The sequence below is a fragment of the Pezoporus wallicus genome, unplaced genomic scaffold, assembly GCF_028554395.1.
Source record: "Pezoporus wallicus isolate ANWC-B61680 ecotype Strahan unplaced genomic scaffold, APGP_CSIRO_Pwel_v1 contig_6155, whole genome shotgun sequence".
Classification (NCBI taxonomy): domain Eukaryota; kingdom Metazoa; phylum Chordata; class Aves; order Psittaciformes; family Psittacidae; genus Pezoporus; species Pezoporus wallicus.
In genome coordinates, this window is record NW_026637610.1 from 542,251 (window position 1) to 566,883 (window position 24,633).

General features: G+C 40.1%; 2 protein-coding genes across 10 annotated transcripts in view; one reads left to right on the forward strand and one right to left on the reverse strand.

Annotated features, from left to right (window-relative positions):
* The window catches only part of GTF3C1 (general transcription factor IIIC subunit 1), a 41,648-nt gene extending 21,061 nt beyond the window's left edge, over positions 1 to 20,587 (reverse strand). For 2 of the 3 annotated variants that reach the window (XM_057406582.1, XM_057406580.1), the window contains exons 1-17: positions 20,367 to 20,587; positions 19,432 to 19,641; positions 19,095 to 19,271; positions 16,072 to 16,215; positions 15,415 to 15,511; positions 14,829 to 14,952; positions 11,423 to 11,581; positions 10,670 to 10,785; positions 8,950 to 9,274; positions 6,996 to 7,213; positions 6,277 to 6,416; positions 4,567 to 4,720; positions 3,484 to 3,587; positions 3,067 to 3,245; positions 2,430 to 2,705; positions 2,040 to 2,185; positions 1,531 to 1,628 (exon numbers count right to left, since the gene is read on the reverse strand). In XM_057406582.1, the coding sequence (XP_057262565.1) occupies positions 1,531 to 1,628; positions 2,040 to 2,185; positions 2,430 to 2,705; positions 3,067 to 3,245; positions 3,484 to 3,587; positions 4,567 to 4,720; positions 6,277 to 6,416; positions 6,996 to 7,213; positions 8,950 to 9,274; positions 10,670 to 10,785; positions 11,423 to 11,581; positions 14,829 to 14,952; positions 15,415 to 15,511; positions 16,072 to 16,215; positions 19,095 to 19,271; positions 19,432 to 19,641; positions 20,367 to 20,587 (2,888 nt within the window). The remainder of the gene's footprint in view (positions 1 to 1,530; positions 1,629 to 2,039; positions 2,186 to 2,429; positions 2,706 to 3,066; positions 3,246 to 3,483; positions 3,588 to 4,566; positions 4,721 to 6,276; positions 6,417 to 6,995; positions 7,214 to 8,949; positions 9,275 to 10,669; positions 10,786 to 11,422; positions 11,582 to 14,828; positions 14,953 to 15,414; positions 15,512 to 16,071; positions 16,216 to 19,094; positions 19,272 to 19,431; positions 19,642 to 20,366) is intronic. The other variant, XM_057406581.1, reaches the window with a different exon arrangement.
* The window catches only part of KATNIP (katanin interacting protein), a 60,738-nt gene continuing 56,644 nt past the window's right edge, over positions 20,540 to 24,633 (forward strand). For all 7 annotated transcript variants that reach the window (XM_057406583.1, XM_057406589.1, XM_057406584.1 and 4 more), the window contains exons 1-3: positions 20,540 to 20,639; positions 21,601 to 21,677; positions 22,155 to 22,324. In XM_057406583.1, the coding sequence (XP_057262566.1) occupies positions 20,586 to 20,639; positions 21,601 to 21,677; positions 22,155 to 22,324 (301 nt within the window). In that variant the 5' untranslated portion in view covers positions 20,540 to 20,585. The remainder of the gene's footprint in view (positions 20,640 to 21,600; positions 21,678 to 22,154; positions 22,325 to 24,633) is intronic.

Genomic DNA, 24,633 nt, shown 5'->3' on the forward strand with positions numbered 1-24,633 from the left:
ATAAGTTTCAGGAAACCACTGCTTTTTTTTAAATACTGAGTTTCAGAATGTCTCAAGTGGTATTTTTGTTTTAATCATCAGCCTATGGAAAACATGTAATATCCCAAAGGTCAAAAATCTCCTCAAATCACAAGCACAGTTGTTTTAGACAAATACTGACTAAAATTTTGCTAGCAGTGAGCAAAACTAGCCAGAAGTACCACATAAAAATGAGTTAAACCAGGTCAGAACACCAGCAGATCTGCAGACAATTTAGTGTTATGAAAAGAAGACATGAGTAAGAAAACATGACTGCTAAATATGGGCTGATAAGCCTTCACATGTGTACATATAAAGAAATAGGCAATGATTCTTGTAGTTAAGGTTGTTTAGATTTACTGCTCCAAGAAACTGCTTTCAGTTGCTTATAGCTTTGGCAGAACAAAAACTGCAACATTTCCCATGCTACATCTCTACTTACATAGCAAAATTCTGGAACCTGCATGAAAACTTCTTCAAGGTCTAGTTTCTGAGAGAGTTTGCTAAAAATCTGCTTTGCCCACATTTAACTTCACAAAGACCTAAGGTTTTCTGGGCAGTTAATGAGAATGATATTTTGCCAGGAGTTTTCTCTGGGGGTCAGGTCATTTGACAAGCCTAGAAACAGTGAAGCAAGTTTGGCTGAGTTAGAACTTCTACTGGGGGCGGAGAGGGGAGACAACCTGGTTAGATGCCACACCATTTTTCACAAACACATCAGATGTAGCCCACAGATTTCAGAAAATACCATAAATCTAGTTTCCTTGTTACTAAGATTTAGCAAGTAATAGGTTAGAAATCGCAAACCTGAGCTAACCACAAGTCTTGATACTGCCTAGCACTATTCACTTAGCAATGACATGTTTGCAGGTTTGCAAAGTGTTGTATAAACCTCCATACACCCAAATCCCTACCGTTTGCAATGACTTTCTGGGGAAGCTAACACAGTACTATTAATTCCACATACTCAAATCGTAGAATCATAGAAGAGTTAGGGTTGGAATCACTTTCCTCTAATGTTGATTTCCCTTCCTATCTTCAGTCCAATCTCAATTTTTAAATCTCCTAAATGAGGAATGGCAAACAATGGCAGATGTGCCCCTGAAAGCCTGAGTAGAAATTGAATGGTATGTATGAGAGGCTGGAACTGGGAAATGTGGCATCTTCTGAAAGATTTATGAAGGGCAGCAACATTTAGACTCTATTAAATTCTCAATTTAGCAGCAGTCAGGAGTGTGTTTTATACAGAGTAACATCCTGCTGATGAGTTATGAAGGACAGAACCTCCCAGCTCTCAAACACTGCCTGACAGCATGCATGAATATTGGTTTAGTTTCTTATTACCTTCTATTTGGAACAGAAAAACACAATTTGGCACACTCTCCTTAGAAGATTGATGATCCTTGTCTTAAGTAACAAAGTTCGCTTTGACACAAACAGGAAATAACTGATAAAACAGTCAAGCACTGTTGTTTCATCCCTAGAGCCATGTACTTTGACTCATCTGCTTACCTTTTGTAAAGAAGCTGCTGTCGGACTGACCTTGGAAGACATCGAATCAGAATGTGCTTTTTTAGGGGGTCATTTAAATACTCTTCCAGACCATCCACCTAGAATTATTTCAGAAATTAATAAAAATGCAAAATATAACTATCCTTTTAAGTATCAAGTTTTGCTACCAGAACTGTCTACTGAAATAATTTCTAAGCAAATGTTACTGCTTTTGTAAAATGCTTAAACATTATTCTGGTTAATCAACGAGGCAGAAGATTCAGTGAGATTATAAAAAGCTCTTTGATAAATATTAGCTTAAGAATTTGCAGTATTACAGGGCTATACATTTTTTTCAGTGTGGCTATAAAAGCAACTAACTTTTCTGTGAAAGACTATCAAGAACTAAGTGAACTCCAATGGCTAGCTTTTAAAACAAAAAAAGAGGATAGCTGCTACTGCTTATAGGTATATAGTTGACATCATCCGACTTCAAAGTAAAACGAACATGAAACTAAAAAGTACTATACCTTGTAGCTGACTTGTACTATCTGAACAAAGACAGAGAGAGGCAAACAGAGGAGAATGTCACTGACAAGAGCCCATCCAAATCCAAACTCTCTGTGAAGCGGGAGAGGAGGGACATTGCGCATCCATGATTCATCATCCACATACACTAGGAGCAAGAAGACTGACTGGCTTAGATTCAGACAGGACAAACCTGTTACAGTTGCATTAACAGTTAAAACTCACAGTACACTGTGAGTGTTCGAGCAGAACATATTACTCTGAAAATCTACAACAACCTGAAAATTATCTAAACCATTGATTTTCAATCTTTTCTGAAGTATACTTTTACCTTTTTTCAGTGTTTACTACAGACTTTGGCATGGCTCAAGTCAAGATGTGCCACTTCTTACCTGTTTGATTAGACAACTCCACCTCGGTCTCCTGTGCTGAGATTTCAGGATTCACCACAGTTGTCATAATTTCTAAGGTCCCATCTGGTTGCGCTTCAACTACAGCTGCATTCCTATCCAGCCCTTCTTTGCTGCCTTTTTTCTCTCCATCACTGTCTCCTTTTTGGGATGTTCTATTTGAAGGGTGTCCATAAATTAAGTACCAGAGAAACATGTGGACCATTTTTAAACGGGGCATTTTGGGAAGAAAGCCAAGAGAACGCCCAAGTCCTGGAACTGGGAGGGAAGACGAAGTACCAAACAGAAATTAAAGAGAGGATTACAATAGGAGAAACAGCTACCTCTGTAAAACTGATGTGAAGAAACTGGAAGGAAAGATGAGCAGTTGAAAGTGTGCAAGTTACAAATATTAATTACAAGTAGTAGCGAATAAAAATATCCTAGTTTGTAATTGTGAAAAAATAAGCCACTAAAAAACCACTGGGTAGTGAGACTACTTTAATGTAAACCCAGCATTTCTTTTATAAATAAAGAAAAAAAACCCCACTTGTATCTTAGGAGAGCCCAACATCTGCAAGTGATTACTAATAATAAAATGGAAAGTGAAAGATGACAGAAAAAAAGAAGTTAGCTGTACCTGTAACTGGGTGATAGTTTTTTAGCTGTGTTACACCCAATTTGTCATCAGTTTTTCTTGCCCGACTGTTATCAGCTTTACATGAGTTTTCTTGTGTTTCTCCTGAAACAGGAACTGCCTCTTGCCCCAGACCTTCTTCATTGGCCTGGTCCTGGGATGGCGTCTGGGGAACTTTAATCCTGCATTAAAACCAGACAGCACTTGGGTAAAAAATAAGCAGAGTTCAATCCCTCTTCTTTCCCAACTTCAGCAGATATTCAGCATCTTGCCTCATCTTTGTGCTTCAATTCCTCTGTTGCTAAAGAGCAGCTTTTTCTTTTCTTTTGCTAATTTTGTGTATATTTCTTCTGCATATTTTTGCATGTCCTAGATAAGCCAAATTCCCCAAAAGCCATCCAAACCATTGCTGCCACTTGCCTGTTTGCAGTGCTTGAATTGGAGATTCGGAAACGCACCTGCTCAATGGCGCTTTTTACAAGGGGATCATTAGGACTCACTGAAGGATGCACAACAAACTCTGCCTGTTCAGAGCAGCAGAAAACAAACAACAGGTACTTATGAAGATACTGGCTCTTAATCAGATGCATAAATTATCAGAGATTAACACACAGTTAATTAACAGTAGCCACAGTGAAGTAATCCTATGGAGATTTAATAACACAGAATATAAACACTTTTGGATGAAAACTCCCATTGCTAGTTTGCATTAAGCAAGAGGCCAGACCATGATCTCTGTAGCAATAAACTGTTAATGTCATCTCTAAAGCCTCAGTTTTTTCATTTTTAAAATCTAGAATATTTGGGCAATAAACACCTCATTTGCAAATATTAGAATGAAAGGAATAAATGAAAAGCCATACATCAGAAGGCCAAACTAATACATATTGTTGCTGAAAGTGCAGACGCAATTCAGATGGGATTTCATATATGCCCTACAGTAATTGTGCATCAGGTAATTTTCAACAGATTCTCTGCCTGCTTATGAAGGTTTCACACTAAGTTACAATGACAAGCCTCAGCTCTACAACTGACATTTACAGACATTTTACTTCTACAAACCTCAGTAACGGTGAATTTTGTTTTTAAAAAATAGATCATGTTTATAAATCTCAACTCAGAAGGCAACTTCTGGATTTCTCATATGCTGTTAGATTTCAAAAGGGGATTAAATAGAATTGTGGTGCAGCCTGACAGTGCAGGGAGAGAATCCTGAATTGCATAACTGATAAGTAGCAGAACCTCTCAGAAGCGAGATTCAGAGACTTTGATCTGTGGACTATTCCTTGGTCTCACAATTATCTGCAGCACAATAATTGAAAGCACTAATCGGGTTTTCACACTAGCTTAGCTTGGGACATGTAGCTTCTGGGCAGCTTGATTGTGGGTTCTGCTACAAAAAATGAAGTCATCCATGTACTTCAGTAAAAAGGCCAAAACCACTTTGATAAATCAGAAGGTTGTGAGAAAAGCTGCTGCTACTTCCAGGGCTTGTGTAGTCACCTTTTTACTTATGCCATCTTGAATGACTGTAGTACGATAGACTTTGAGGAGCCCTTCTCGTGCAAGCTTCTGTACCAGTCGTATGATAGACTTTTTGCAGCATTTAGTGGAGACACCTTCTTGCTTTTCTTGATCCATCACCATCTTCTGAAGTCTAAAAGATGCAAAAAAATAGCTTGTATTTTAAGTCCAGAAGTGCTTCAAACTGCTTGAGCAGTTTCTAAGAGCATGTGGGGAAAATGGGTATTTCCCTACTTCTAGCAACTACTGCTCACTTTTCCCTTTTTCTGTAAAAAATTACTAACTTAGCTTTAAATTTCAGTGGTAGTTTCTTTGTAAGCAAGCTCTTCCTTCTTTAGGTAAGAACTGTAAGAACTGCTCTTCTTATGACAGCAGATTCTTGATGCCTGATTTCTCCATCTATGTCTATAGTGTAATTACGAATCCAGGCCCCCTAAGGTTAGGAAAGGCTACAGCTTTTTTAGGTGGTGATTAAACACATGCATTTTATATTTCTATTCGTGAGCTCAGTTCAACTTGAGGCAGAAAGAATTTACTTAGTGGCATCCAGAGTTCAGAAATTACACATGTATTCACAATACAGATATACATACCCAATCACTTGAAACCAGCTCACTTCTTCCTTTGCAGCAGTCTGCAGGAGCTCACTCACACCCTACTCTCTTATTGCTTGTTTTCATTTTCTTTTCTACATCCTGGTAACTAACATAATTGGAGTGAGGACCCAGCAAATCTCCTTCACAGAGACTGGGGAGGGGCAGAACCTTCATCAGTGCTGAAGAAACCTGTGACCTATCTGTGGGCGGCACTAAAAGGGAAAGCAGAGAGCTGAGCTATTTTCTCATCTCATGCTTGGATGAGACTAGATCAATGGGTGATGAGGCTGGTGCCAGAAGACAAGGCTCTAATTTTATAACACTTTAAAAATTTATAACATCTGCAATTGAACTAGGTGACAGATGGTTTCAAAATTCTCAAACCAGAGGAGAATAAGGCTATGATTTCTTACCTATAATTCCTATACTAAATTCCTGCCAATTTGGAAGCTGGGACTCCAGAAGAGCACCAGAATTTTGATTTCTCTTTGGTGGTGAATCTTAGAAGACTGAAAAACATTGTAAAATTCAGGGAAGGATCTTTAATCCAGACAAAGCAAGTCAGGAGAAGACACAGAACTGTACCACTCAAAACTGAAAAGAAAAGCACACTTTCAGGACCCTGATAGAATCCTCGTGATCACTGAATGACTGATTGACATCATGAACCTCTGCAGTCCATGACAGAATAAAACACAAACAGTTTTTGAAGCCATGCAGAGATAAAACCTACGCAGATGACAGAATCCTCAAGCAGGGAAGTGCTGTATCTTACTATGTGGCCCCAAACACCAGCATATTGTGAACAGAGACAAAAGTTCTCCAATCTCTGTTTATGGGACATGCACTCTATAAAAATTCACTTGTGTAATTATCTGCAAAGAACTGTTACTGCTTCCAAACAGCTGTTTTAAGATTCAGTATAACTGTAGCCCCCCCCCCACCTTTCATGTGCCATCATGTCCAACATTAGAGTTGCATCAGGGACAAGAAACAGCACCACTGGAATAAGCACACAGATTGCTTGCTGAAGTAGTGCTTCTACTACCAAAATGCATCAGGCCCCCTGGACACTGTTTTCAGAGGGACTCACGTGAACAAGCTTTCAATTAGCCGGAGGTTTCGAACAGCTTCTACAATGAGATTGCGGCGCTTCAGCAGCCTGTATGTTTCATGAGGTCTCTCCGCTGCGGTAGCCTTGGAACGCTTTTCCTTCTTTTGGCCACACGTCTTCTAGTGCACAGTATGGACAAAATACAAATTTTACATAACTTGTTCAATGTCTTCTGCCTAACACTGGTTCCTCCCACAGCAGCAACTGTGGAATTGAGTTTTAGTATATTTATTTGTAACAAATTAGTCACGTGAGGGTTACCTTTTACCTCCCTATCACAGGCAGGGAACAGAACAGATGATATGTAGCACTTGTGTACACAGCAGACGTTAAGTGATGACATGCATTAAATCAACACATGGAATTTGGAGAGCACAGGGAACTAACCCGAACTGTATTTAGGACATCCACCTTCCTATCTTCTGGAATAACTTTTGCTTATAACTCCAATGCAGCCAAAATATGAATGTACTTTGACAGTGAATTAAAAAACCCAAAACAAAAAAAACCACCAAGAACAAAAAAATCATGAAACCCTCAAATAAACAAAAAGGAAAGGTTAAAAAAAAAAAAAGCCAAACCAAAACCCCAATCCCATAAATTAATACAAAACTATAGCTTGAAGGCTTGCTGTAAAAGTGCGTAACTTAGCTCAGACAGGTGTGCCAACAAGAAGGTACTCAAACATGTGATCTTACCTTAGGGTCCTCAAGACTGACCTCCTCCACCACAGCCACATCCCCATCCCCATCTTCATCAGTGGAAAGAGCACATGTTGACAGATTGGACTCCTGCTTTAGAGTTTCCAAAGTAGAACTCTCCCCCAAAACATTGTCTGGGATCTCATCGGGCTCTTCAAGAATGAGAGGGGAAGGCAGCTTCTTCCCCGGAGGCTTCACGGCTGTTGGCTTTGAGCCTGGTTTAAGAGCGAACAGCCTTGTAATTATTCTGCTCTCATGATGCCCTGTAAATGTTCAGCTTCTCTTGCTATAAAAGGCATTCCCCCATCCACAATGCAGGTAACTGCACTTAAAAGCATTCGCTACATTTTTCACCTATTCTTCTACGCTGCTGGAAGCAGTGGTTTGACAATGAATGACTGCATTCAGCCTTCAAAATGAAAAGTTTTTAAAAAGTGAGCTCCCTGTCATCAGGTAATTCTCTTCATGCAGAAGCCTCTTCATAGCAGGCATAGAAGACCACGAAATGCCAGATTAGCTTATCCAGAAACTGCTGTCTGAAGAAAGGAGAGTTTCTGTCACAAAGATTCTCAAGTTCTGCCAGAAACCTGACTTCTCTGACTCAAAGCAGAATGAGGACAAGGATTTAGTATTACTCCAAAGATAATCTACAAGAGAAATGATGATCTGTTCTCCTTTTTTCCCTTGGAGTTTCACAGACAAGCTATAGGAACATACAAATAGTTAAAATAAAGAAAATTAAAAAATAAACCACCATATCCTCTTAAACATACGTCCCAAAAGGATGGTAGCTTTCACATTAAGATGTTCCAAATAGCTAAAGAAAGACGAAGCAATTAGCTTAAGGAACAAGATATTTGTTACAATACGTTTAGGTGAGTAAGGCTATGGGTCAAGGCATCCCAAGCCCACTGCTGCTGAAAGCAGTCAGTTATCATCTTATCTGGTCTCAGACATATTACTCTATGTATACTCACCCCACTTGAAGGTCTACGTCAGTGCATGAATAAATACATTTTGCACACATCTAAGGCTCAATACCAGACATTTCCAAGTGAAAAAAAAAACCCTGGTGCTAAAAGGGGAAGAATTTTTATGTTCCTGTCAGCTCCTGTGCCATTTCCCACACCTAAGATGACATTTACACATCCAGTGGAATGAAATAATGTGTTTTAATGAGGCAGAGCCTGTCTTTTTCCTTAGTGAGGAGGAAAGAAAATATTTCAAGAAAGACAAAATATGGCCAAATCCATTTTAAAGTCTTCAAGGACTTTAAAGCTAAAGCTCTATGAAGATGGTGCTCTCTAATGGGCACAGCCAGAGCTGTAAGATATTCTGAAAGAGAGAAGCTATGACAGATACCTTCTCAGTTCATCACAGAACACCCAAGGCAGATACAAAATTTACCCAAGGATGCTGTTCTTCCAGCCGCATAAGCCAACCTTACTGCTAGCTAGCACGATCTCCACACTGTGCTGGCTTTTAGCCACGCAATCCTGCCTCCTTTCTTGCAACAGTTTCAGAATTTGTCTGACCCTCTGCAGAATCATTTCAGCCCTTTACACCATAAGAAAGAAAAGTGAACATCCAAGCAGTATGGTGTGTGAGCCCATTTCATTTGCATGGGGAAGAGGAGAAGAAATGGTACAGGGGTAAGGAGAAGCAATTATCTTTTCAGTGATTACTGATAACCATAAACAATATTTGATACACAAGTATCAGAGCACACTTCAGCCCTGAGAATCTCCAGACATTACTACTTAGAGAATTCCAAAATGTAACAATTCTGGGGAAAGAGAGCATAAAAAACCCTTGGAAATAATCAAGTAAGTGCAAAGATAAATATATGACCAAAAGCTTTAATGGAGGCTTACAGCATATTTTTTTTCTTTAATAAAAGGATCCATAAGAAAAATGTAAGGTTCCCCCAAATTTCAAAATCATACTCTACCTTTAGCTGGTGTTGATTGATGGGTATCATCTTGGAAACTTAATTTCGATGGAGAACCAGAGTTGGCCTTCTGACCTTTTCTTCTCTTCTTGCCACCTTTCCCTTCTTCTTCATTGTCAGACTCAGAGACCAAAGTATCATCTTCTCCTGGAGACACATCTTCTGCAGGTGGGGAATCTCCTGGCACTGGAGCCAAAGTAACAGTAGCTAGCTGCTCACTCCTAGCCTTCTCTCTCTCAAACTGACGGTTTAAATCACTCTCCTCTGCAAAAATGTATGAAATATACTTTGTTGTCCTTTGCCGACCTTCATCCTCCATAAAACCCTAAGGGAACAGTTGGAACGTTATTTTCCACCTTATTTCTCCATTCTTGCAGTGGTCTTCAACATCAACAGTGAAAAAGTTTTCTAACTGCTCTTGACTGACATTAAAATATATCATGGTGTTCTCCTTTTTTTTTTCTAAATAACAAAAATGTGGACTCACCCTAACATACAAAAATCAAAAGAAACACCAAGCTTGAAAAAGAAATCAATCTGCGTTACCTGCATACTAGAATGAAGTGCCTGCAGTATGTGGGATGTAGAAAAGTCTAAGGAAGAACAAACTATATATATTCAGAATAAAAAAATTTTAGATATCCTATATAGGGTTTGTTGTTTTTTTTTTTTTTTTTAATTCTACAGAACCTTTTCCCAAATGACAAGCTCTTAGTAAAAATATTCTCTATCGATGGGAGATAGCAATTATCCTGCCTTTATGAAAAGGGGCAGATGGGTGCATGTGAGAAATGACAGATGAATTTTGTTTCAACAAAATTCATCTTGTTCAAATAAAAAAAAATCTCAAAATAATGAGTTTCATCATCATAACCTCTAAAAGAAGAAACTTTTTTTCCCAGAATTCACTGGTATTTTCAAAAAGCAAATAGATGAATGATTTTAAAAGTACAAAGGGTCTCCAACAAGACCTTTCAGTAGAGAATCTTGCAAAATAGAAGTCCTGGAGCCACAAATTAAGCAAAGAGAATATTTTGAGTTGAGAAAAATCTCAACTCATGAAATAACAGCCCCCCCCCCAGGTCACTTGGGTTACCACTGATTGTACAGTGAATTACTTAGGTAATTACTTAGGTCCAAATGACAGGTGAAGCAGGGCTGAGACCAGTTTCTCTGCCCCATCTCTTTTTGGAGGGCAGACCTGTGTCATGGTGCTGGGAACAGTGTTTCTCTGTAATGCTGTGAAGCAGCATCCAACAGAATCCCACCAGCTGGTGTGGCTCACCAGAATGCGTGTTCCATACAGACAGAAAATATGGGGCCATGTGCATTCTTCCCCATGCTCTTTATTACTTAAGCATCCAGTCACAAACCAATGTAAAATACTTGTATGTGTGGGTCAGCCAGCTATTGCTATTAGATGTCAAGGCAGCTGACTAGGAAACAATAAAGAAAAGGTATGCTAGAGGAGCAGATATGCTACCTTCTAACAACTAGGCTTAGCCCTCAGACTACAGAAGGTTACAATCCTAATGCTTTTTGAATGCTTAGGTCTTATATACCTTTTCCTCAGTTGCAGTCATACGCTTTTCAATCTTATCAGGACTGTTTCACTGTCAATTCTTAAATCGCTGCTGTTTCTATTGTTTGAGGTTAACAATGTTATAACACATTACCGCAGTAACCACAATTGTATTTCCAGTTTCAATAAGCATCTTACCTTGACAACTTTGTACCTCTCCAAAAGACGACACAGCATCCTTGATTCTAGCTTCCCCACATTCATAGCCAAGCGAATTTCTGCCTGAGAAATACCTTTGGTTCCCCTACTTTCAACTGTTTCAGAAAGGAAAACAAATCTCAGAGAAATAATTTTATGCAATTGTATATACATGTTTTTGTATATACATTTATATTTGCTCTGAATAACTGAATATGCCAGAATTATATATTGTAACATTCCTCACTAAAGATATTTTCACAGACAAATACAATATACAGTCAAATACTGTCATAAAACACGACTTTACCTGAAACAGTGCCCCAGCAGAATGAGGTTTGAAGGCGATAGCTTCAGATTAAAAGCAGGGGTGAATTTTTCCCCTGACAGCTGTCCATAGTTAGTTATTAGTTTCTCCATTATGAAATGAAAAGAGATAGAAGAAGGAGGAACACCATTTTCTTCAGAATCTTTTCCCACCCCACCACAACATCCTGGTTTTGCCACGCTGTTTTATTTGAGTGGTATCGGTAAGCTTCCAGGAAGGCTAAGGCAGCACCTATAGCTTCAATCTAATTTGAACATAAAGCTAATCTTCTCCATGAAAACTTGACAATTCCCAGTATTTAAAGAGCAACCAGAACTTAAAAAAAAACCAAACCCAAACAAAAACACCAAACTCCTTTCTTATATACATACAAGGAGTAAGAAGGGAATGGGAAAAATCTTAGGATGTCCTACTACATCACCTACTTAGCTCATAAGCCTGGGTGAGCATATCCCTTTCGCAAACAATATCCACAGGCTGAACAGCTTTTGTGATGATCTCTTCTTCATCATCATCGTGGTATTCTTCCATTTTCTTTTTAAATTCCTTTACTAATTTCAGGCAACGGACCATGACATCAGTCCCTGTGAACACGAATGTTAGTAACAACTCTTAACAAAATGCAGGGGGTGGTGCATGTATTTAAATCATTTTATTTTTCAGCAACATGAATAACTAGCAGGGGAATGGGGAATAAATGATCAAAGACAACTGTTTATTTCTAGGAAAGGGTGGCAGCAGCTTTTCCCTATATACAAATCTGCCAAAATACCGCCTAGCTGAATTTGAGGTGCTCTAAACCTTCATATGCACATCACCATTAGGGCTGCCCAACAGGAGAAATTTCAAAAGCATAAATAAATCAATTAAAGGGTTAACTGTTGACCCACCGTACTACATCTTCAGAGCACATCCGTGACCGTGAGATCACTCACTGGGTATAAGAACACTCCTTTTTTTCCCTCTACAGACTCACTTTCTATAAATGCAAGTCATATAATGAAATAAACCCATACATTCGAAGATACAGAATCCATACAGTAAGCTACCTGGATGCAAAACTGCCCCTTAACACAGGATTGCCTTTCCTCAGCAAATGATCAAAGTGGGTACAAGTTGCTGGGCCCTACCAAGTCCTGCTGCAAGTTCCCAATATTTAATATTCACAGGACCTAAAATAACTGTCAGTTTATTGTTTGTCCTTGCACGTTCTTCTGTATTTGTGTGCATGCATGTTGGTGGAAGCATACACCAGAACCTACTACTGCCCACCAGCCACTAGAATCTCATACATGACCAAATTCCACATCTTAACATGTTAATGTGCACTTGCTGTGCTGTAGTAACTCTCCACCTACTTTTCTATGAGACCCCAGAAGGGTAGAGTGGGGACAGATGACTTCAGGCAAGCTGCAGCAATTCTGGTCCCTGACCTACAATCATCAGCATCACCTTGCTCCTGCTGAACAATTTAAGAGACTGGTAGTAAACTACAACCAGGTTACTGCACACTGCCAGCTTATCAAGCTGCAGTGATTCAGCAGCTACTGCAGAAGTAGCCAATTCATCCTGCAGCAGTGGGTGGAAACAGCTACAGCCATCTCTGCTCCTCTTGTACTCCCCTGCTGTGAAAAATGCCAGGTGAAAGCTTGGCTGAAGTCATTGAGGTTACAGCTAATGAATTTTATCTTATGCATGTATCTGATCACTTACTGAAGCTTAGCCAACATGAAGTTAATCCACAGTAATTTAACCATGTGACTGAGCACCAGGACAGATGATTCCATTATTTTTCCTCCATCTGAATCCTTTTCCTGCCAGTATTCTAAGACACTGTTTTAGGGTAGTAATTAAATGCTGACATTGTGGTAGGGCTGCAGGCACTGTTATTATGTCCTCTGTATTTCTACAGCCTACTAGTTTTCACTTGAAGCGGTATTTGAAAACAAAACCCCACCACTTCCCCAAAAAAACCAAACCAAACCCACAAAGCAAAACACAAATTCCTTTTACTTTAGCTTTTACTCGCTAATAACGTGCTTCCCATAGCAAATGTTCTGCTGTTGTCCTGAGTGCATTCCACATATTTCTATCTGCTTTCCTGTATAACTTCAGAGATTAAACTATCTTGATCTCCAATGAAAATCAGCTATTATTAATTCATCACAGTTTAATACATAGTGGTCTTTAAGGCATTTGTGTGGCTTTTCAGCTTTTTAGTCTGCAAGATGAAATTACCATTCAAGTGAAAGATTCATCAAGTGGCATATTTCTGATGACCTTAAGTAGTAAATGCAGCTGCCATCATGCCAATCTCTGACAAACCTGGATCACCTACTGCTTTGTGGCTTGCCACTAAGCTTATAAACGGACTTGTGTTTTCTTGTCTTTTAAGTAAATAGTTTAATTGGAAGTTAAATGTTCTTACTACTGATTATAAACTCTTTTAGGGATACTATCTTGTCTTTTGTGGTCTATTTGCAAGTGTATTTAGCTCATTAGAACATCTCTGCACGTCAGTGTGAGGAAGTAAAACCAAATTCAACCTGGTGTAACACCACTCGAAGACAGTCTAAGAGAGAAAATAATTTTTTGTCGATGACTATGCTCAACAGTGTGACTAAAGCTACCCCTGTTGTGCAAGTCTCTGTATACTGAGACACTTGCTCAAACTAGAATACATTAACTATGTACAACAGGTATTTCGTAAAAATTAATTATAATTTCCCCATGTATTTTATTTTATTCTTATTCTCGAATATTTTTTTTTTATGATCTCTACTGCCTTCCTGAAACTATGAACTTAAATTCTCTTGTGTAAAACTCCCTCTGATATCAAGGGAAGGAGATGAACCTGCGTATTTTGTGCCAACTGAAGTTATTCAATCACTCTCTTATTTACTCAGTATGAAGTGATAGATTTCTTTATGAACCATGCTAGAAGCTGTACCTACTTTTGGCTGTTGCTTCTATTTGTCCGTAATACAATTTCCCTAAAAAGAGGGATTTCCCTCCCTCAAACTTAAAATATTTGAAGGAATTTGTTGTTTTAATCAAAAGCCTTAATACAAGTCTTTGTAACTGGCATCACTTTTGTCTTCTCAGAGTGCTCATATTTTTATTGACACTTGTACTTCTTCCTTTATGATCACTCCTATGCAATTTGCAATATTTAGTTCGTATCAGATTCTTTTTTTATTTTCACAAATAGTTCACTTCATCTCTGAAAAAAACCCACACTGTTTTAGACTATTTTCTTTTTAACTCTTGAAAATCTGACTCTTGGGATTTTCTGTAATTAAAGACTTGATTTAGATTTCCTTTAGTATTCATTGAATTGGTGATACCATCCTTCCTCATGCTTTTTGTAATTACTTCCTGTAGTTTTTTCCCCATGCAAGTTTTATCTGCATGTTTTTCTGAGAGCAGTTGCTCCCTTTAGTTTCCTCTCTTCATGTTTTTCTGCTCATCTTTGTCTTTCCACTACATGTTTGGAAGTTATCAGCAGTTCTTGCAAACCTCCAGAAAGGTCAGCAGACTGCTCTTTGTTCCTGCTCTCTGTACTGGTGTAAGCAGTTTTATTAGGAGTCGCAATCAACTGAAACAGCTTAAGCTGATATACAGCAAACTTGACTCCAGTCATTTCTTAAAAACCTGGAACAAACGCCTAATTCAAGTGGGCTGCAGTATTCTAGCTTTATTAATACATTTCTCCATATTAATTGCATAGGCAGATTTTCACTTACACATCTTTTAATATTTGAAGCTTATAGATAGAATGGTATCAATGTAATTACACAAAAAAGAAAGCAAAGACATGATTCTAGCTACCTTTCTTTGTCTTGTAGGGTCCTCCACCAGGGTGTATGTCTCGTAATGGGATGGATACTACCTTGGCTAGGCCAGCATTCATCATATATTGATACAGACGTTTGAAGGTTCTTTCACAAAGACCCTAACACAAAGAGAAATGACAAAAGTCATTGTAGCCAAAGTCTCACCTGTAGGCGATTAGTACCAAAGACATTCATACTGCCTCTTCTTATATCACAGTATTGTGGGGTAGGATATTAAAGAAGGATCTTAAATCCTGCTAGTGCAGACACCAGGCAGAGCACAAGAGGCTTCTGGAGTGTGTTCTACCCTCTGACTCTACTGTCCAAATCAGCAGCAGCACTGCAAGTCAGAATTGCATAATGATATCCACTGACGAACTTTTCTGAATCTGTGGATTGAACAGAACTCCTTCCTTATGACAAACAGCAACTTGATCTAGTAGCTTTTTAAGATCCTTCTTTTAATATTTTACCTCCAAATTTTGTGCAACTTAAAAAATCAGGCAGTACAAATCACTGCCTTTGATACCTCTCATCATGATTCTACATTAGTGAGAATTTGAAAGAGTAATGAATCTCACCAGTTCTTCCCTCAGGTTTCCTAATGTCTCCATCTGGTTTGAACGAGCACTTAGCATACTTGAGAGTTTCTCCATCAGAATATCGTATTTGCTCCTCCTAACCAAGAAAATGATTTTACATGTAAGCATGCATACAAGCTTTCTAAACACGAGTTGTACATTTACAAAAGGTCACTCGCTAGGGAAAGCATGCTGAAGTGTTCTCAGATGGTTTTAGAAATTACAGGGTTTTTGCTTCTGTGAATAGCACTAAGAAGAGACTTCAACTGAGGTAACAGTGACTAGCCCAGGCTGTTGCTTCATTGGCAATCCACGGAAGTACAAGTTTTAATCATAACGAAGACAGGAAAACAAAAAAATCTATTAGAGATGCATGTGAAGTGAGAACACTCAAAATTAACAGAAAGGTTAGTGCCACAATATGAAGAGTTAGGTTTATGCAGGAAGGTGAGAGGAACTAGAATACCCTTACTGTATACAGCTCCAAGACAAGTAAGTTTTAAACTGCCCAGCATTCAGAAAAGGAGGTAATGAAGAGATTGAGAAGAGTCAATAGCGGGAAACTGTGATGGTTCTGTGACAACAGAGCAATCTTCCATCATCATAAAAGGTCAAAATCTAGTCAGGAGATCTTTAAAACACCTGACTGGCACATACCTATCAACATGAAAGCGAGTCAGAAGCAGAAGAATTGAGTGTTGCTGTGATCCACTTGGTAGTCTTATGACGTGGGACTGCATTGTTATGAGACCATTTCTGTCCAATACTCTTCGGTGATAATGAATTTTTCCAGCATCCACTCTAAAGAAAAGATGGCAAGATATCTATAGGCATAGGAACTTCTGCAAATCAATTCTAATTAATTCTAATCCCAAAACACTTTAACTAAATTACCTATGGTCTTGGCAACATATGTTAATTGTCAAAAAGACAATCTCAAAATTAGGAACTGCCAAAATTAAGATAACCTGTGGAATTGATTTTCATAGTTAATCCAATTAAACACAGAGAAATACCTCCAGTTTTAACCTACAGTCCCTATGCATAATCAGTGTCATGGCATGGTTTAATGAGACAGCTGAACCACTATTGTAGTCCCACGCCCTCCTTCTCCATCCTCTCCTAAATTCAGCTACACTACAATCACAGCCCCCCTTGCAATAACTTTGATATTCATCTCACTCCATTTTGAGCTGTCTTAGGCAACTGAACTGACAGAAAAGTTCCCACAAAATACTTCCCCTCTGCACCCATCATCTTAGTTACCTAAAAGAGCTTCCTAAGTGGCAAAAAAAAAATGCCAGTGTGGTTTACAAGCTTCATCTTCTAAAAGCAGTGAATCCTTAGCAGCAATGCTAATCTTCTCCAGCACTCCAATACCAGGAATTCCTCAAGAGGCTCTGTAATGCTCCTCTATCCACAAAATACATGGTCTAGTTTGGGAGCTGGTAACTCAGGCTGCTGTTCAGGTAATAGAGGAAGATGTTGCGAATAAAAGACAGACTAGGGACAACGTGGGCCCTCTCTGGAAGCTATCCAGAGAATTGGCTACCCTGGATTTGGAGAAGGCTGAGGTTCTTAATGACTTCTTTGCCCCAGTCTTCACTAGCAAAGGCTCCGACTGCACCACCCAAGTCATAGAAGGAAGACGCAGGGACTGTGAGAATGAAGACCTTGGGCCCACTGTAGGAGAGGATCTGGTTCGAGACCATCTTTAGAACCTGAACATGCACAAGTCCATGGGTCCTGATGAAATCCACCTGCAGGTCTGAAGGAGCTGAGGAATGAAGTTGCAAAGCCACTGGCCATCATATTTGAGAAATCATGGCAGTCAGGTGAAGTTCCCAACGACTGGAAAAAGGGAAATATAACCCCCATTTTCAGGAAGGGGAAAATGGATGACCTGGGAAATTACAGACCAGTCAGTCTCACCTCTGTGCCTGGCAAAATCTTGGAGCAGATTCTCCTGGAAGGCATGCTAAGGCACATGAAAATCAACAAGGTGCTTGGTGACAGCCAGCATGGCTTCACTAAGGGGAAATCCTGCCTGACCAATTTGGTAGCCTTCTATGATGGCGCTACGGAACTGATGGACAGGGGTAGAGCAGTTGATGTCATCTACCTGGACTTGTGTAAAGCGTTCAACACTGTCCCACACGACATCCTTGTCTCTAAACTGGAGAGACATCAATTTGATGGATGGACCACTCAGTGGATAAAGAACTGGCTGGATGGCCGCACACAAAGAGTTGTGGTCAATGGCCCAATGTCCAGCTGGAGACCAGTAACGAGTGGTGGCCCTAAGGGATCAGTGTGTGACCGGTCTTGTTCAACATCTTTGTCACTGACATGGACAGTGGGATTGAGTGCGCCCTCAGCAAGTTTGTGGATGACACCAAGCTGTGTGGTTCGGTTGATACACTGGAGGAAAGGAATGCCGTCCAGAAGGACTGCGACACGCTTGTGAGGTGGGCTGATGCCAACCTTATGAAGTATAACCATGCCAAGTGCAAGGTCCTACACCTGGGTCAGAGCAATCCCAGGCACAGCTACAGGTTGGGCAGAGAAGAGATTCAGAGCAGCCCTGTGGAGAAGGACTTGGGGGTGTTGGTCAATGAGAAAATGAACATGAACCAACTTCAGCGTGTGCTTGCAGCCCAGAAAGCCAACCGTATCCTGGGCTGCGTCAAAAGGAGCAAGACCAGCAGGTCAAAGGAGGTGATCCTGCCCCTCTACTCTGCTCTTGTGAGGCCTCACTTGGAGTATTGTGTGCAGTTCTGGTGTCCTCGACATAAAAAGGACATGGAACTGTTGGAACAAATCCAGAGGAGGGCCATGAGGATGATCAGGGGACTGGAGCACCTCCTGTATGAAGACAGGCTGAGAAAGTTGGGGCTGTTCAGCCTGGAGAAGAGAAGGCTGCATGGAGACCTCCTAGCAGCCTTCCTGTATCTGAAGGGGGCCTATAGGGATGCTGGGGAGGGACTCTTCATTAGGGACTGTAGTGACGGGACAAGGGGTAATGGGTTAGAACTTAAACGGGAAGTTTAGATTGGATATAAGGAAGAAATTCTTTACTATAAGGGTGGTGAGGCACTGGAATGGGTTGCCCAGGGAAGTTGCGAATGCTCCATCCCTGGCAGTGTTCAAAGCCAGGTTGGACAGAGCCTTGGGTGACCTGGTTTAGTGTGAGGTGTCCCTGCCCATGGCAGGGGGGTTGGAACTAGATGATCTTAAGGTCCTTTCCAACCCTAACTATTCTGTGATTCTATGTTACACAGCACAAATTCTGGGGACAAAGAATTTCTTCAGAACTTGAGCAGGATAAGATGCCTTAAGAAAAGTAAATGAAAACCATCATTTCACCCAAGTTTGAAGAAAAAGTGATTTAGAAAAAGCAAGAACTTCTACAAATTAGAAACATGTATTAACCCAACAGACAATCTCTGGTTCCATGAAAAAATGTCTGGTAATATAATGAACTCAAGGAAGAGATCAGTACGCTTTAAGCAATACAAGCTCTAACAACCCAGTGCTTCTGGTAGTAAGGATGAGACACTATAAATACAAACAAGAGTTTAAATCAATACATAGGAAGTCTTAAGTGGACAGATCTTTACAGCCAGCCAGTGGAAACTTATTAGCTTTGTTTTCATTGTTATAGCAAGACATAAACTTACTTGAAAGCCCCACTGTGAAGGTCCCTCTGAAGCTCTCCTTGCCACCTAGCACGGCCTAAACGCTCCAGAATACAGTAGGAGAAGTCTGGGAGCTTTAAGTCAGGGTCCCCCTCCCAGCCTATCAAAGCTCTATAACGCTGGTCTTGGGAAGCAACAATGACTAGCTTCTCTCCCCATCTACAAAACAGTAGGGAAAGTAATAAATTATTATTAGTGCAATAAAAACAGAGAGATCACTTACCCCCCAAACACCACTCTTGATATAATCTGCACAGACTGAGGGCTAAATTTTAAAACTGAAGTTAATAACCTTTACAGACACAAAAATTTCACTCACTTTTCAATAGCTTCTACATAAGTATAACAAGGCTGCAAATCCTTCCTCCTTATTTGATCAGTGATATCTACTCTCTCTTTAAAATACTGGCAGGAACCCTGGATGCCATCTTTATTATCCAAAATCATGTGGACAGGATAAATATCATCCAGAGGAACAGGATCTCTTTTGGTTTCTAGTATTCCTGTTTCAAGGTCTATTTCTTCATATCTGAAATGAAAGCAGAGCCAACATTTAACCGAGAAAGAGGATTTTGGAACCGAAATATAACACAAACAATGCTGATATCTCTGTGAAATATCTTGGGAAAATGAAACTCTTTTGAAACCTCAAAGCTGGAAAAACACAAAGCGCAGAGCTGCACTCCTCGAGCATGACCAAACCTTATCAGTAGGCAGAGTGTATGAAGCAGGAGAAGGGGAATACATTATCCGATCTTCAAAAATCCAAGGATATTTAAATGGTGGGAATACAAGAAACATATAGATACTAGATGCAGAAAAGGAAAACAACAGGTACATCCATGCTGATGAACTAGGACATAAATTCTGCATGTAGATAAGGGGCAAATAGTAATTTGACAACTTATTTGATCAGAAATCTAGCCAGTCAAATAAACCTGACTATTTATTTGATCAGAAATCTAGCCAGGACTCCTGCACAGGTCTCCTACAGAGCAGGCTTCAAACCCCCGCTCCTCTCTGCCTGCCGACACCCAGCCCACTTCGGCGTTCTTTTAGCTAAACCCAAGCGGCTCCGGGGAACGAGCAGAGGCGGCACGGGCAGCCACCGGGGCGGCCGAGGAACCAACCAGGCCCGATGAACCCCGCAAAGAAGCGAGCCCTCCCCCTGAGGCACCCAGCCCAGCGGGACAAGGGAAGCGCGGCAGCGCGGATCGGCAGGAAGGGCTCACAGTCCCCCGGCGCGGCCCTCACCGGTCGTGCAGGCGGAGCGGCGGGCGCGCCAGCGGCAGCAGGTAGAAGCTGACACCGGGCTGTGCGCTGAGCGCGGCCCACAGGAGCTGCTGCGTGGCGGGCTCCAGCGGCAGCGGGAAGGGCGGCGAGCGGGTGCCCAGACGGTACCACAGCGCGCCCAGGGTGATCCCGTCCAGCCCCTCCAGAGCCACCTCGTCCAGCACTGCCCATAACGCCTCCATGCCCGCCACGGCTTCCGGCCCGCGCGAAGGAAGTGAGATCACCTCCGCGACGGTAACCAAGGAAACACTCAAACAGGGCCGCGGCGGCGCGGTCTGGCCCGGCTCGGTTAGCCCCTCGACGAGTCGCGGCTGGCTCTGTGCCCGGCGGGGCTTTGCTCCCGTTCTTGCCGGGCCCGGGGCTGTGCCGGCTCTGCGCAGGTACAGCGCAGGTACAGCGCAGGCGGGCGGGACGTGCGGCCGTGCTCTGTGGATCGGGAGTGCTGTTAGAGCAGCCCGCACACTGCGTTATCTCAGCCGGGCCGCGGGACGGGCAGTACTGCAGTCGGTAAGAGATCGAGTATGTTTAGAGGGGGGTTTGGTTGCTGGTTTGTGGGTTTTTTTTTTTCATTTGTTTACTTTTTTTTTTGTTCGGTCGTGGGTGTTTTGGTTTTGTTCTGTTTTGTGCAGAAGTAAATTGAACGGTCTGGTGGCAAGTTTAAGCTTCTGAGTGTGTAAGAGGGCACCCTACCACAAGTTGCAGCGGTTACTCTGGGATAATTGGTGGGGATTGCTGGAAAAGTTCATTTTCCTGAACGGCAAGCAAGGGAAAATATTTTATTAAACAATTTAAATGTATACGGCCTCTAGAATGAATAATAATTAATTAATAGAGTTAACATAGTTCTAGAATTAACTAACCTTATGAGCAGTAACAATTCAGGAAAATCATCCTACAGCTGAACTTTGGGCATGCCCCTTTCAGCTTGTGCCCCGTAATTGACTTGATTGTCAATTCATGGATTATAAACTCATATTTTTATCTATTTGGTAGATGGTGAAGTGTCCTGGAAAATATGTAAAACAAATAAAGTTTCCTCCTCAGGAATTTAGTTCGCTGCACTAATGATTTTATGCTTTGTAGAAGGAACTTGTTTCAGTTTATGGCATTCATGTCTATTGAGGTTGCAAAGCCAGTAGTACTCTATAATAAATAATTTCTATGCTTAAGTGTGACAATTAAATTCTTATTTCAGTTTTATATTAAGGACATGGTGACTGACTTTGATGAAAAACATGACGAATATTTAATATCCCTTCAGCAGAGAAACCGGTAAGATACAGAATTGTTACCACCATTGAGTATGTAGTATCTGTTGTGCCCTAATATAGTATCTAATATCAGCAGTTGTGAAAGTTAGTTTAAGAACTTGTTTTTTAAACTTGTGGTGCAAAGTCTAACTAACTGTGCCTAAAAGCATTTTGTAATTCTCTTTTCTTTGTTTGCCAAGTACATCAAAGTTCTTATGTCTAGAAGAGATCACAATATTTTTTCAGCATACATGAAAATATAGACAAATTTGTTAATAAAATAGGTTTTTTTTTTTGTTTGTTTGTTTTTTTTTTCCTATGGCTTAGAGGGAAGGTTTTTGTCTTGTGAACTGGAAACATATTTTTTGGTTTTGGGACGTCATATGATTTTGGGACATCATATCGTCAAAGTGTCATCAAACCATATCTGACTTTATGTGCATGCTTATCTGTGCACTGCACTGCATAAGGATGAATTATATTATCCTTTCTCCTTCAGGTTACTGGAACGTTTAAAAAGAAAGGATCCCCTACAAATCAAACTGGAGCAGTTAGAAAGAGGATTTTCTCTGTATCTGAATGGAGCTAATTCAGAGCGGAGAAATTACCGCAGAAAAATCAAATCACATGGCTGCCTTAAAAATGAGACTGAGACCACCAGGACAAATGGTGAGTTCCATGAAAGTTTTCCAGAGATTTTAAACATTTACTCATCAGAGCTGTAGTTCAGTTGGTGAGGTTACTGGTCAGGCTATGATAAAGTAAAAGCAGCATTTGAGCTTGGTGAAATGAAATTCCATGGGACTCTCATCAGAGTCCTTAAGCTGATTGTACATAAGAGGTGGTGTCTGCAGTACCCTATCAATTTCTCAGTTGATCCCTGACTAATTCCAAAATTTAACTTCCCTGCTTCTCTATTTGTTAAACAGTTATAACTAAAGCTCGAAAATTAGAAATGTGTATAAATTGTCAGTGTCCCATGATGCTAAACCTTTCTTTGACATATAACACTGTTAATAGGCTTTAAAATCTGGTGGACTTCAGTGTAAGTCTGCTGTCCTGTAGACAAATTACATTTGATGACACAGACTATAATCAAGTTATATCCAGTAATAGCTGCACTAAGCTCATAAATCATGTTTAAACTGTAATAGTTGTCAGAAAAAGACAGCTAAGCTTTATTTAAATATTTGAAGTAAAAAAAATCTACCATTTTCTGCCAGTGATTAGCTGGCTTTATTTAAAAATGTGGGTTTTGTTTCTAATTTAAGTCTGTCATAGAGAACAGTGTCGTGACAGGAATAATTTTGCATGTATGAAGGTATAAATTGTGAGCTTACTGGCCTTGTAATCTATTTAATATAATGAAAATAAAGTTGATTTTACTAAATCCCTATGTAAAGCAGTTTACCAGCCTTAGTCTGTTATCCTCACGCTTGCTACAATCAGCCTATTTTAGGCTGTATATTTTTAATCTGTTGCTGCATAGATAGTGGCTGGTTAAGCTTTATTTTCACTTAAAATGAAGATAAAGGGTTTCAAAGGTTACTTGTGTGATAACTTGTTACAATTGAAAATTCATTAATCTCAACAATACTAGAAACTGACTTTTAGTAACGGTTCTAACAGTTACTCTAACTTCAGCATCTCTTTCTTTTACATACTGTTTGCTTTCACATTTAAGTGTGTTCAGGCTTAGCTGACTGCTATATAATTTCTTGCAGGCTATACAGGGTGGTGGTAAGGAATCGTATAGTCACCTAGTTTCACTGTGCTGCATGAAAGGAAAAATTTGTGGAATGATGCAAAAAGTGCATGTTATGGGATATATTGAAAATTAAGGAAATTGTGTGCTTCATCACATTGGGATGTGTGACATCATTGGTATCCTGGGATATATCTTTAGGTAACTACAGAGGGTGTAAAACAGTGTCTTTGACTTTTTTGGTCCAAAATTGTTCAGGGACATTGTGGCAGCAGCTGTAATTGAACTCTGTCAAAAGAGATTTCCTCTTAAAGTTCTGCTATGTAGCTGTTACCTCTAAGCTTAACTAAAGTTGTTTATTTTTATGGTTGCTTAATGCCATTTGAGTCTGTTGAGGTGGAGTACTTCATTGTGTCTTAGGGACCTTTAAAGACTTCAGTGGCAGTCTCTGTTCCTTTCCTCAACTCCACCAACATAGAGACAGTAGCATTATCTCTGTAAAAGAGAATTCAGTGTTTTGCTGTTTCTCAGCTATCCAGCGTTTTTTTTTTTTTTAGAAAAATACATGTGTATTTTAAACACATGTAGCTGCAGTGAGAGATAGCAACTGAATCATCATCCTGTCATTTTTCTTCTTCTGTTTGATTTTGCCACCAGAGTCCAGAGTGGGAGTCAGTGGTGATCTGTATAAGTTTCTTGCCTGGGGGTAGTACCTTAGCAGTTTGTGGTCTGTTTCATTTCTAGGCATTTCTTCTCCATGACTGAATATGATTTTACTTACAGAAATGATTTCTAGCTGAAATACAGCACTAAATTTTCTCCCCTATCCATCTTCCATGAGAGTTATTGCATCATTTATTACTTCTAAAGCATCCATCTATAGGATTAGTCTTCTCTGAAAAATTAGGAATGTGTGATACTTGGTAATACAGAATGGGCACAGATCCCTTCTTGCGGTTCCTGAAAGTGTCATCATAAACATATTTGTCTGGACTATTTTCTTTGTGTTCCCTAGGAGTCATTAATGATAATAGTGATTAATCAACTTTTTGCATTTACTTAGGCTTAGTAATTGAATTAAAGTAAATGATGGGCTTCTAAGGTAGTGAAGCTTGTCTCTAGGTATACTGTTACTTCTTTGGGTGTGTAACCTAGGCATAGTTTCACAACCATCTGTGTACTTCCAGTGAATGTCAGTGTGGTCACAAACATGTGGTTAAGAATAGCATGGAATCTCATTTGATTACAAGTAGTATTTTGATGATGTACTACT